The 13,092-nt window shown below is 42.3% G+C and overlaps 1 protein-coding gene across 5 annotated transcripts in view; it reads left to right on the top strand.

The window, feature by feature from the left end:
* The window catches only part of ltbp4 (latent transforming growth factor beta binding protein 4), a 54,801-nt gene that overhangs the window by 21,111 nt on the left and 20,598 nt on the right, over positions 1–13,092 (top strand). For 4 of the 5 annotated variants that reach the window (XM_084951833.1, XM_084951830.1, XM_084951831.1 and 1 more), the window contains exons 6-10: positions 6,832–7,077; positions 7,399–7,472; positions 9,194–9,370; positions 10,020–10,122; positions 12,170–12,229. In XM_084951833.1, coding sequence (XP_084807959.1) covers positions 6,832–7,077; positions 7,399–7,472; positions 9,194–9,370; positions 10,020–10,122; positions 12,170–12,229 — 660 coding nt within the window. The remainder of the gene's footprint in view (positions 1–6,831; positions 7,078–7,398; positions 7,473–9,193; positions 9,371–10,019; positions 10,123–12,169; positions 12,230–13,092) is intronic. The other variant, XM_084951834.1, reaches the window with a different exon arrangement.

The raw sequence follows: 13,092 nt of genomic DNA, 5'->3' as shown, positions 1-13,092 counted from the left end.
ATGATTCATATTTAATCTGCTTCGATCAGAAAAGCCCCACAAAAAAGGCTTTGAACTGGAAGTCAAACTCACCAAGCTGAGTGCTTATCTTAATTCATCCCAAATTTCACAGCAGAACGATCTGAAAAGGGTCAAAACGAATCGAAAATTAAACATTTCAATATTCTTTTCCATAGTCAGACCTTTAAAACCCCTCAGGAGTGGAAGCTACATGTTACCAGATAATCTGCGAATTTAAATTGAGCACTTTTTAAAACTTTCCCCAGCAGGGGGCAGCATTTTACCAACAAGCTTAAGGCCTCATCTGAGCCGGTATTACACAAAGAGAAAATGCAGTATTTACAGTATTAATTTAACTGTTTGGCAGTTAGTTTTGAAGCTTTGATTGAGCTAATGCCATAAATTGATTGTTTTCAGTCTTAACAAATGGCTCATTGGCTCCCTCTTCAGGCTGCTGATGCAAAAGCATTATCAGCTTTCATTTTATCAGTGTAAACATTATTAGAAGTTCAGCACCATCATTTATTGACTTCACTATCTCCAGCAGTGCAAAGTTACCCCGATGTTTCCTGTTTTGTTCTTTTCGGTGAAACTGAGCATGATGCTGGTGATGGCTGCTCTCCATTTGAATACCAAACGGTAATTAAGTTCATACTTGGATGTTTTCTAGTTTGACATTAGCCTGTTTATGCAATGAGCTCTTTGGGCAGATGCTCTGCTATTAAGGCAAAGGTCGTGAACGCTGGACTGGTGTCTGTGTAAGAGAAGCGCGATTAGCTGATTATCAGATCCCAAGAGTCAGGTGCCCTTTGTATGAGATACTCAAGATTCCTGCAGAGCGCGACTGACTCAAAATTAGAAAATGACAATGCTTTGATTGTAGTCATCCATATTTTCTGAACTACAAAACTAGAAAAAGAGACCAGGAGTCTGTTTGCAGTAAATTGTATCAGTTCGCTCACGTAATAAGCTGTTGCTACATGGCTAACATCACCAGTTTTCATCTCACCAGTCTAGAAAAAGCGTTTAAAGTTCAGCATTATTGTTTATTCCTGTATTCTCTCCACGCTGTCTTGAGGGGTGGAAAGTGTTTGCTCTTGATTTTATTATTATTATTTTTTTTTAACCAAGCATGGTTTCTTTCCAGGTGTTTCCCTGGAAACTTTCAGCACCATACCTAAATTTCTTAGAAAGAGCTACTGCCTCAAACACTAAACTCAGGAAGTGGCAGTCTGCTTGCAGTAAAGGTTAACAGTGATAGCTGTCTGTGACTATTTGTAGGTCAGTAAACCATAAATCCTCCTCTGCAGAGCAGGAGGTGGTGGGGGGTGTACACCTGCAGATGTGTAGTTGTGCCTACCTCTGTTTCATGCTTTAAAGGCCTTTAAAGGCCTTGGTTTAGAAAAGGGTTTTCCACATTTTTTCATTTTACCCTCATTGATGGTTTGAAGAGTTTGCGCCATCGTATTTTCATGTTGATGAATACCGATGGCTGTTTGCTGGTTTTCTGGATATTTGTGCAACAAGTGCTACATCTGGAGAGAAGGAGAGGAATCAGAGGGGCAGAGGGAGAAGAGTGACCACTGACATATGGCTTTCATTGATCATAAAAATAGCCCCATTGCACGTCCCTGTGTTTCAGAGGACATCATAGTAACTTAGTTTGTTGGAGAGCCAACCTGATGGTGACTTTCAGCCAAGTTTTAATCAAGCAATATAACGCTTATGTCACGGGGGGGCTTTGCTTTTTGTCGTCATAAGGATGTCAAGTCCTCAGTATGTGGACTACAGCTCTTTGTCCTCACAACATCAGTAACACACACACACACACACAGCCCCGTTCAGCTATCTTAGTGAAGGCCTTCATTGACATAATGGTTTCCCTAGCCCCTAACCCTAACCATAACCTAATTGTAACCCTGACACTAAACCACATTTTCAAACTTGTGAGGACCGGTGAGTGTGTCCTCACAAGTGACTGTTTGTTCTCACAAGTATAGTAGAATGCAGATTTCGGTCCTCACAAAGATAGCTAGACAGGAACACACACACACACACACGCACACACACACACACACACACATGTGCCCAGGATATTTTGCTGGTGATGTGTGAATGTTTAAACAAGCAGTGAGGTAAGACTGGACAGCAACACACACAAACACACACAAACACAAGGGAGGAGGTGGTGACATCATAGGGTCAGAGGTTAATCCCCCTGTCCAAACAGCTGTTCCCCCCATCAGCCTCTCTCACTTTACATACAGACTAACAATCAAAACAGAGAAGCACACGAATGTAAAGGAAATCATGGGAGATGTTATCTGTCAAAACATACAAACCAAAGCAATAGAAATTCTACTAAATAAACTAAATATTAACATTTCAGAGCAACTTCTCAGAGCTGCTAGCATGGATGTCGATTCCATTTGGACAGGATTAACATTACAGAGCGAGGTGGGGGATAATGTATTCCTTGTGGGGTTCGGGTAATTTAAGTCTATTACAGGAACTGGACTGTAACTGGGTAACCAAAACAGAAAGCAACAAAAGCCTCCATAAAGAGGAGAAAATCTTCCTGAGACTCTTAACGTTTTGAAGTTTTTCCTCCGTATCCCAATAACCCGATGACGGCTGTCTGCACATCCACGGGTGGGGGCTGGCAGATTCTTCAGCTACTTTTAATCACACTTCTTCAAGTAAATCCACCAGGCTAGCAGGAGCTGACTAAATTAATTAGCTGCTGAACTGTCAGGGAGAGTTTGTGCATGTGCGGTTTGCTGCGTCTCACAGTCGTATCTGTTGTTCAGTGATAAATTCGGATTGCGGGTCAGGAAAAAACAAGCTGAGCGTGAGCTGTGGGAGGTGCTGGAGGTGACGGTGACGGTCACTGCGGTGTGGCAGGAAACCACACATGCTATTGTTGTTTTCTTCCTTCTTTTTTCACATTTACATCATAAGTGCAACACTTTTAGAAAGCTCCTGGTTTTGAAGTCCTATCTGAGGGCAGATGTACCGAGTTTCCATAACTGAAAAACACAGAGATATGCGCTTTGCATTAGATGTAAAGGTTCTGTGGGTAACCTCCTTAAAACCTGTAAAGACATCAGTGACCGTGAATGTTACACTCACACAGGGGTGCTAAATAGTGTTTGTAGGCAACAGCACAACCACAGTTACTGCAACCACGTGTGGTGAACTTGTGATCTTGTTGCCTTTCAAATTGGTGCTTTGACCAGGTCTGCATCAGCGTTGCTGCTTTACCAGGTGTAACAATAAAGTTTAACATCCAGGCATCCATGAAAACAGAATTTATGAAGTTTAACAGAGTTAGAAGTTAGCAGGAAGTTAGCTCGCTAGCTTCTACCTAAACATGATATAGCATGTTCTGACTGAGAGATTTCTGAATTCAAACGTACAGCTCTGCTATCACTTCCAACATAAATGAAGACAGTGACATTTGTAGGGTTACTGAAGTTGGGCTAGCAGGTATCTAATGATGTGCTACGTGATTGCTAGCTACACAGCTATGTTAGCATAGCATAAACTCACTGAAGCTGGAGGATGAACGTTAACTTTTTTCCACTCGATAAAAGTTAACGTGAGGGTTCCTGATGGTTAGAGACAAATGCAATCGCATGGCAGGATGCTGTAAACGGACCAAACTTCAGTCAGGAGAACAACTGAGATAATCCATCCACAATACGAGGTTAGTCATTAATATACTGCTGCATGGGCTGTAGTTACATCGTAAGGTTTAAAAACTGAGCTTTAAAATGAACAGAGAGGCTGACAGTGATCACTGACTGTTTTTAGGGGCTTGTTCAGATTCAATAGAACAAGATACAAAGCATTAAAACGTGAAAAAAACAACAGCCTTAATAAACGCAGAGTAGTTTGGACCCGGAAGCAGGATTCATACGTCATCACTTAATGACTTTGGGTCATCGACACGCTGATAAAAAGGGACTAAGATGGAGTCAGTCTGTCTGTCTCAGTCAGTCCAGGTTGGTCAATTCAACTACTTCCAAATGGTTGCTGAGTGAATTCTTATATTTGTACATATATTTATCCTTAAAATTCCCACATTCCTGCTCTTATATTTTGTTGTTTCTTATGTTTCTTGTGTTTTGCACACCTCTGTTGTTTGTAAAGCTTACACTCACATGTGCTTGAGCAGTGTACCAAAACATGTGATGTGACAGTAAAAGTGATTTGATTTGAAAATATTCCATGCAATGACTGGGCACGCACCAACTTTCACTGCACGATCTGATATCGTCGTGTTGGTGTTGTTCCCAGATCATCATACTAAATGTTGTTCCAGGATCAACATTGCAAGTGACCAATCAGAATGTTGTGACGTCATACTTTTGCGACTTCGGGAAAAACCGCCGTAAAACAAAAAACTGTACTTAAGCTGCGAGAAACCCTTCTGTCCGCCGATCAACGGACCCTGACCCTAACCCTTTAATAAACGGTAAACGCTAAGCAGAACTGATATTGTCCTTGCAACATTGGAATTTCATAAATGCACGAATGGCTTGGCGCGCAAAAGAATAACGTCACAACAATGTGATTGGTCACTTGCAATGTTGATCCTGGAACAACATTTTCATGATGATCTGGGAACAACACCAACACGACGATATCAGATCATCCAACTAGTCTTCAGGAGGTGACTGTCTCATGTTTATCTTAGTGTGACTGAGTCATTAGTGAGCTGCAGTGCTGTGTGTGAGCTAAACTAAATCAGTGTTAGTCTTTGTTCTTTTGTGGCTTTGGGTTGGAGTGTGTTTGATGATGTTTTGTGACGTTCAGATTTTCAGATTAAACCTGACCAGACTTTCAGATCATTTGTTAAAGATATGAAATGTGAGCCCGAAGCTGTGAATACTTGGCACCCTACATTTTTTAAACTTTAACACAGACACAGGATGAAGTACAGCTACAGCTCAAAGCCTCCAGGTGCTGCCTCTCGGCAGGCTTCCAGACACTGGCCAATGGGGACGGGCAAAATCAAAGTTCATCTCATAGATTTTTCATGTTTGTCTCTGTTTATTCTCTCTATCAGTTTTTCAGTGTTTACAGTATTTCATCAGTGTAATCCCCCACACTCGCTCTGTCTTTTCTCAGCTTTGCCCCAGGAACGTTGTCCAAACTCTCCGAGTGTGTTTGTGTTGATGTGGTCCATCTGTGGTTTGATGTCCAGCATGATAACTGTGTTTACAGCAACACACACGCAGCAGTGCAGTGTGTGTGTGTGTGTGTGTGTGTGTGTGTGTGTGTGTGTGTGTGTGAGTGAGTGAGTGATAGAGTAACATCAACAAACAGGACTACACGCACACTGTGAGGGCGTGGACACGGACACACACGGAGCGTCAGCAGTGGAAGTCGTTCATCTTTTTACTGAAGTTCAAACACGAGTTTGATCCGATTCAAGAGTTCCTCTGCAAGCCTATGGAAAAACAGCCCCAGCCCCGAGCTCTGTAAACATTTTCCTGATGGGTTTATGAGCTCAGTCATCGCAGGTTATATGCAATAAAACAGAAAGTCCATTTTTGAAATTTTGCTCATTTTAAGTGCCAGAAAAGAGGTCAGAGCTTCCCCTCACTCGTCAAAACACTGTAAATGGCGAAAACGCTTAACTTCAGAACAGGACTTGACGTCACAGTAACAACATTCATCTTTTATATCGTCTATGTTTTAGCGCTAGACTCCCCCCGGTGGGCTGAAAAGGTACTGCCTGTGGGTTATAAAAGGTTATGTTGAAGAAGTCATAATTTCCAATACTGCAAATGAGTTGAAAATAACCATTCAGTGGTTACAGTTAAAAAGAAAGAAACTGAACACATGAAACAAAGTCACGGGAAATATTCTTCATCTACCGATGTCTGTTTTTAAACCTGAACTCATCAAACAGAGATGACCGTGTCGGGTGCCTGAATTACAGCTGTAAGTGCAGAATCACCCTCAGCAATCACTTTGTCAGATCACAGAGCGATGGCATTTGTGTTTTTGTGGGGAGGGAACAGGACTAGCAGGACTAGACTAGCCAGAAAGGTCATGGCTGCAGTGCTAAGGCCTTTGTGTATCAGTTAATTAGCAGCAGCTGAACTCTGGGTAACTGTACACCAGCGTCCTGAGGCTGAGCTCACACAGCATGCAGGAAGTGGGTGGAGCCTGCTATCCCATCGTAGCAGTTAGCTTTGTTCAGACCCACATATCACCAAATCATTTCTTAAAATGCTTCTTCTGTTGTTCCCAGATTGGTCCAGATGGTACCCCAGGAGACAGAGCAGCAGGCTCATTAAACTCACACACGATCAGATTTCTTCTGGAACCTTTTTCTGTCTCCTGGTTACTTCAGTAATCAAAGACTGATGTAGAAAATGACGAATTATTTCATATTATTGGTCAGATGATGTCATTAAAGATGCTCCAAAAAGCTCCAACAGCACAAACATAGTCCAGAGGTCCAGCTCAGGTGAAGCCTAGCAGACAGCTAGCAGCTACAGCCACCTGTGTCACCATCCACCTGTTGGGCAAAGAGGCCACGCCCTCAATTATTCAACTTTAAGCTTTAATACAATTAATACAAGCATCCTCCCAGCGTAGAGGTGTGACTCACTGCTGCCTCTGCTGTACATTAAAGGAACTGAAGCTTTTGGTACTTTATTTTTTATTTCGATCCTTAGCCTGTGTGTGAGCGCTTCCTAATTTGACAGGTTTTACTGCTGTTGTTCTGTAAACGGCTTACAGGATTCATGAACCTGTGATTGTCTTTATTTACTGAATAGATAAGTAAGCAGGTTTGTTTGCCTCCCGCAGTCCTCTGTCCTCTGCTCTGTAAGAACGGCGGAGTCTGTCTGCAGAAGGACCGTTGCCTGTGCCCGCCAAACTTCACCGGGAAGTTCTGCCAGATCCCTGTCACACCCACAGACTCCTCTGCAGCCTTCTCCACCAATGAGATCGTCAAGCCCGTTCTCCTCTCTGCCATGGCATCCAATCAGGAGCTGGTTCGGTCTGAGTTCCTGCTGCCGCTAGGACGGGACGCAGAGACGATGACTGCTGGAGGTAAGCGACCTGTGACCTTTAACCCCAACTGTGTGGGTGGCTATGACGTTTTTGTGTAACTCTTTGGAGTTTTGAAATATAGAATTTTTAAAAATATTTCTTGATATCTCAATATTTTACAGATTTTTATTTATTTCGGTTATAGTTTGCTCAGTTTTGTTCTGACATTATTATGTTTATATGTAATAATATCTTTATTCGTTTGTCATTGGTCATTTATTTGATACATTTTTGGCAGCTTCGGGCTTCCATTGGTAATTTGTTGCTATTGTGAATGGTGCCTCACTGCAGTTATCCTTTAATGTTCACACTCACGTGCAGCCCCCAGCGGGCCCATGGTGAAGGTCAGAGTTCAGCACCCCCCTGAGGCCAACGTGAAGGTCCACCAGGTGAAGGTAAGAACATTAACAGCTCCTCTGATTGGACGATTAAACTGTCAGTCATCATGTGATGATAAACTTTTTGTTCAAGCTGTTGATAAAACAAAGAACAGCTGTTTCGTTTTTTGTATTTTTACATTCTTATAGTTTTGTAAATATCTTTATTTATTACTGGCCACAGGCATTTAAATAATATTCTCTCACAGTCATCGAGGTTTTACAAGCTTTTTATTTTGTAGATATTTCATAAACATTAATATTCAGTTTTTGCATTTCTGTCATCTGTTTTTACATATTTTTATATTTCCACATATTCTTTTGTTTTGTTCTTAGATTTATTATTTTACATGTTATTAATAATCTCTAAATTTTACAATTGGAATTTTTAAATCTTTTAATGATCTTTTATTACATTTTTAATAATTAATAATAATTATATTACATCTATATATAATTTATTTTTGTCACTTAAATCTTGGATTTTATTTGAAACAATTGTTTTCTTAAATATAGAATTCTTTAGTTATTTAAAAAAAAATTCTTGGAAGTTCTTTAAAAACATCTAAATCCATCGACCTTCTTCCATTTATCTGGGGCCATGTCGTTTGGCAAGCAGCCTAAGTACCTCCTCCAGCTACTCCGGGGGAACACCAAAGCCTTCTCAGGCCAGCCAAGAGATATAATCTCTCCAGCGTGTCCTTGGTCTGCCCTGGAGGGGTGGGACATGCCTCGCCCAGGAGGCGCCCAGGAGGCATCCTTGTCAGATGCCTCGACCACCTCAACTGGCTCCTTTCGATGTGGAGGAGCAGCAGCTCTACTTTGAGCCCCTCTGGGATGGCAGAACCTCTCACCCTATCTCTGAGGGAGAGGCCAGCCATTTCCGCCGCTTGTATCTGTGATCCCGTTCTTTCGGTCACTACCCACAGCTCGTGACCAGCCAGAGCACCAATCCGTCTGTTGATCTCCCGCTCACTTCTCGCATCACTCGTGAACAAGACATCGAGATACTTAAACAGGGCGATCGTGGCTCAAGAGTTGGCAGTTCGTCTTGTAATCGGAAGGTTGCCGGTTCGAGCCCCGGCTCGGACAGTTTCGGTCGTTGTGTCCTTGGGCAAGACACTTCACCTGCCGCCTACTGGTGATGGCCAGAGGGGCCGATGGCGCGATATGGCAGCCTCGCTTCTGTCAGTCTGCCCCAGGGCAGCTGTGGCTACAACTGTAGCTGCCTCCACCAGTGTGTGAATGTGAGAGTGAATGAATAGTGGAATTGTAAAGCGCTTTGAGGGTTTCGAACGAGTCCGACTTATTGCTGGCTATGCAGACCAAGCTTTTGCAAAGGTTGTATAAGGATCGAATGGCCCATAGCAATGGGCTAGACACCCCATACTCCCGAAGCAACTCCCACAGGGATCCCACAGAGTCGAACGCCTTCTTCAAATCCACAAAGAACATATAGACTGGTGGGCAAACTCCTGTGCAGTATCCTTGGGAGCTCATAAAAAGCTGGGCCAGAGTTCCACGACCAGGACGAAACCACATTGTTCCTCCTGTATCCGAGGTTCGACTGACAGACGCACATCTAAACAGTCGTCTTAATTTCTTGCAGGAGTTTTAAAATTTTAACCACAGATCAAGTTTAATGTAATTTATTCATTTATTTTTAACCCTTTCATTGAATATGCCTGTAGTCTTTTGCATTCACTTGCTTGTAGGTAAGTTGAATCTTCTTGTTCCAGGTGTCTGGATTCACTCCCACCCTGCGGACGCTCTCTTCCTCCTCCTCCTCCTCAGGGTCAGCAGGTGCTCCGGCTCCTGCTGGCAGCAGAGTCCTGGCCCAGACTGTGAGAGGGGACAGCGTCTACACCCAGCAGTCCGGCTTTAAGTACTGCTTCAGAGAGGTTAAAGACAGACAGGTGGGTGGCAAAATATGAACACAAAATACCACCTAAGATTTACCAGCAGGTTTTCAAAGGAGAACTTAGTTTTTACCCATTAACATGGATTTTGTTCAATGTTCCATGTTTGGAGATTTCTACGACTGTCAGGCGGATAATTACTGTGTTCTGTCACATCAAACAAAAAACAACCTTTTTGGCACTTTTTACCCCACATAGGCTGTTTTTTTTCTGTCACTGCTGGATTGCAAAGTCAGCATGACCTTGAACCCATGTTAGGGATAAGTGCTGTCTATGACATCATAGGGATCCAAGAGTAGAACAAACAGTCTGAAACTGAGTGTTTAAAGCAATCTGAAAGCTGAGCTTTTGGCACACAGGGATTACTTGTACATATACACCTCATCATTTGGCGAGTTATCACTGTGTTAGGAGATATATGACAGGAAGTAAGGAAATACTGAATAGATCAACTTTAATGTGATTACAAAAAGCAGAAAATGCAAACACATGGTCCTACATCCTTTAAAATGACAAAGAAGTCCTTAAATCATCTCGTTGCTACACGATGCATATTGTTGCGTTTTGTTTTGATGAAAGTCCAGCCTGATAGATGTTAGCATGGCTGCGGTCCATCAGATTTATCGTGGACTGTGTTTGTTTTTAGTGCAGCTCTCCTCTTCCTGGCCTTCGGAGCAAGGAAATGTGCTGCAGAGGGATCGGAAAGGCCTGGGGCATCGATGACTGTGTCATCTGTCCTGAGAACGCAGGTATACAAAAATACACACAATACTCATATAACACAACATAACACACTGTGTGGTCCACTCAGGCTTCCATAACCTACCTTGAGTGACCTCACTGCGATCAGTCAGAAAACTTTGAAGACTTTTATATGTCTGACATTTTATTATTGCTTTAGACATTAAATTAGGCCCAAAAACCTTCTGGTAATTAAACTGAGACACATGGGAAGAAGTTCCCATAGTCCAGCTCTAACTTTATCCCTGGACAGTAAACCCAGACATGCACTGTTGAAGGTTTGACTAACTCTTCCGTTACATTCCCTGGTCCAAGCAGGAATATTATAGTATGACATCTGTTACATGCTGCTGGTCATTGCAGTGTTTTATATCAAAAGAAAATGACCCATCAATATTAAAACAATGCACTGTTATTCCTCCTCGCCTTTTTCTGTAAAAGGTAGAAAGGTTGCAGAGTGAGGGGCCAGCAGTGGAGTTTGAAACCGATATTCATGTGAAAAGCTGACGGCCACATGCTATGTAAAGTCACATGCTGCTGCAGCATTACACCGGCTTGATTTTGTGGTTTAGGGTCAGCAAGCAAAGGTGTCATAAAAGAGGTATTTCGAAAGCTCTCCTTTTTTCTGCAAGAGAAGAAGTCCTCACTATTCACTAATGTCCTCACTTAGGCTCGAATTTATAGAGGTCCTCACAAAGATACCTGGACTAGCACAGTTATACTAACACTTTTTCTGTGAGTGAGGGTCTGCTACTTCATGACTTTAATATTTGGGGAATATTTCACCAGTAGCTGCTTATGTAACTATTGGACTTCATCACACACACACTCACTTGTTCATCTGTCTTTGTGGGGACCGTAGTTAATACATGTCTTCTGAGGTTCCGTAACTCAAACATCATGATTTCAACACTGAAATCGAATCAGGTCCAAACCATTTAACAGGCCTCCCGAGGTCTGCCTCAAAGTGAGAACCCAGCAGTGTGTCCTCACAAGCATAGATGCATACACACACACAGTAAGTAATCGGGCTTCCTTGTTCTTTTAGAGCTGACTAACAGTAAAGGAATGCAACTGTGGGACTGTAGGCTTTACAAACACACACACACACACACACACACACACACACACACACACACACACACATACAAACACACACACACACACACACACACACACACACATACAAACACACACACACTCAGGAAATCATGTTAGCTCAACTGCTGGCATCCAGCTTCACACCAGCCTGTAAAGAATGATGACATACACCTTTTAAAGAACAGAAAAGAGCGCACACACACACGCACACGCACACATACACATAACTGGTACAGTTTTTGATGTTTGTCATGGTTCATTAAAACTGACCAGAAGATCTTTAAAAAGCTGTTTTATAGCTTTGGCTTTGTGATGGCGCCCCCTGGTGTTTCTGTTTGACTTTATTTGACTTTAATGTAACAAACTCTGGGGAGTTCATCTTACAACCTCCATCCATCACTTCCGCTTATCCTTTTCAGGGTCGCGGGAGCCTATCCCAGCTGTCATAGGGCGAGAGGCGGGGTACACCCTGGACAGGTCGCCAGTCTGTCGCAGGGCCAACACACAGGGACAGACAACCATTTGCGCTCACATTCACTCGCACATTCACACCTAGTGACAATTTGGATTATCCAATTAACCTATCCCCACAAACTGCATGTCTTTGGACGGTGGGAGGAAGCCAGAGTACCCGGAGGGAACCCACGCAAACACGGGGAGAACATGCAAACTCCACACAGAAAGACCCCGGCCTGATGGTGGAACTGAACTCAGGACCTTCTTGCTGTGCGGCAACAGTGCTAACCACCGTGCTGCCTAATAGGCAGCACGGTGGCACATCTTACAACCTTTTTCTTATAAATAATTTAATTTGTAATATATTTCTTAGAAACAGTGCAGAACTGTGTTTTGTGTTCTCTCCTAGCAAACATTAAATATAAGTATGTGATCAGATAATTATTCCACAAGAATTGGTGATTGATCAGCGTGTATTTGGTTATTGATCATTGTTAGGTCAGAGCGATGCCAGCTGTCCAGTTGGGTTTGAGCGAGCCAATGGAACGCAGTGTGTCGGTGAGTTTGGCGGTTGTAATCGTAAAGGCGATGGAAATATTCTGTTCTTTAAACAACAGAGAAACTAAACGATCAATCGGAGAAGGTTCTTTCTTTTCATTTCCTAAATGTGAACTTCTGTTGTTAAATGAAAAATGGATCAGTACCCAGGTCCATCCACTCCTGTTCTGTCATTAAATCACAGCAGAAGAAGCAATGCTGGTAAAATTAACGTTTTCATGGGATTGGCTGACAGCTTCACGTAGTGACTGAATAATTGTTGTGAAAATATTACATAAAGGAATAATTAGCAGATATGCCTTCCTGTTTTCAAAACTTGTACAAAAAATACTCAGAGCAGCCCTGGTCAGTTACAATACTATGCCGATGACACCGCATAATCTTATTATAGGACAAAATCGGATCAACATGTGGTCATTTGCAGATATGTGTCATCAAACTACAAATAAATCCGGGAATAACAACTCTACTGCGGCTGCTTTTAACGAATTAACATGTAAAATAATCCTTATTTAATCTATTTTATACTGAGCTTTGTTCATCTTTGCAAAGGGAACTAAAACTTCTTCCACCAACATTTTATCAGAAAGTTTTAGTAGAAAGAAACCAAAAATGCAGTGTTTAATCTGAGCTGTAACAATTAAAAGTTTAACTGCCTAATTTAACTTTAGACTGTAGTTCTCGATACAGGCTGATATTAGCATTAATAGCTTCAGTGTGATGATTCTCCGAGAGCTGTTTCAGCCATGGACAGTTACTCTGCCATGGTCACATATGTCATTAATCTCTTTAGCTCGACACACAGATTTCTTGGAGAAAAAATCATAACTAACTGTCGTAACTGCTTTTAAAGTCAGAAGTTT

This window comes from Perissodus microlepis, chromosome 14 (assembly GCF_051167445.1).
Source record: "Perissodus microlepis isolate ML-2025 ecotype Zambia chromosome 14, ASM5116744v1, whole genome shotgun sequence".
Classification (NCBI taxonomy): domain Eukaryota; kingdom Metazoa; phylum Chordata; class Actinopteri; order Cichliformes; family Cichlidae; genus Perissodus; species Perissodus microlepis.
This window is presented reverse-complemented; position numbering and strand designations above follow the sequence as displayed.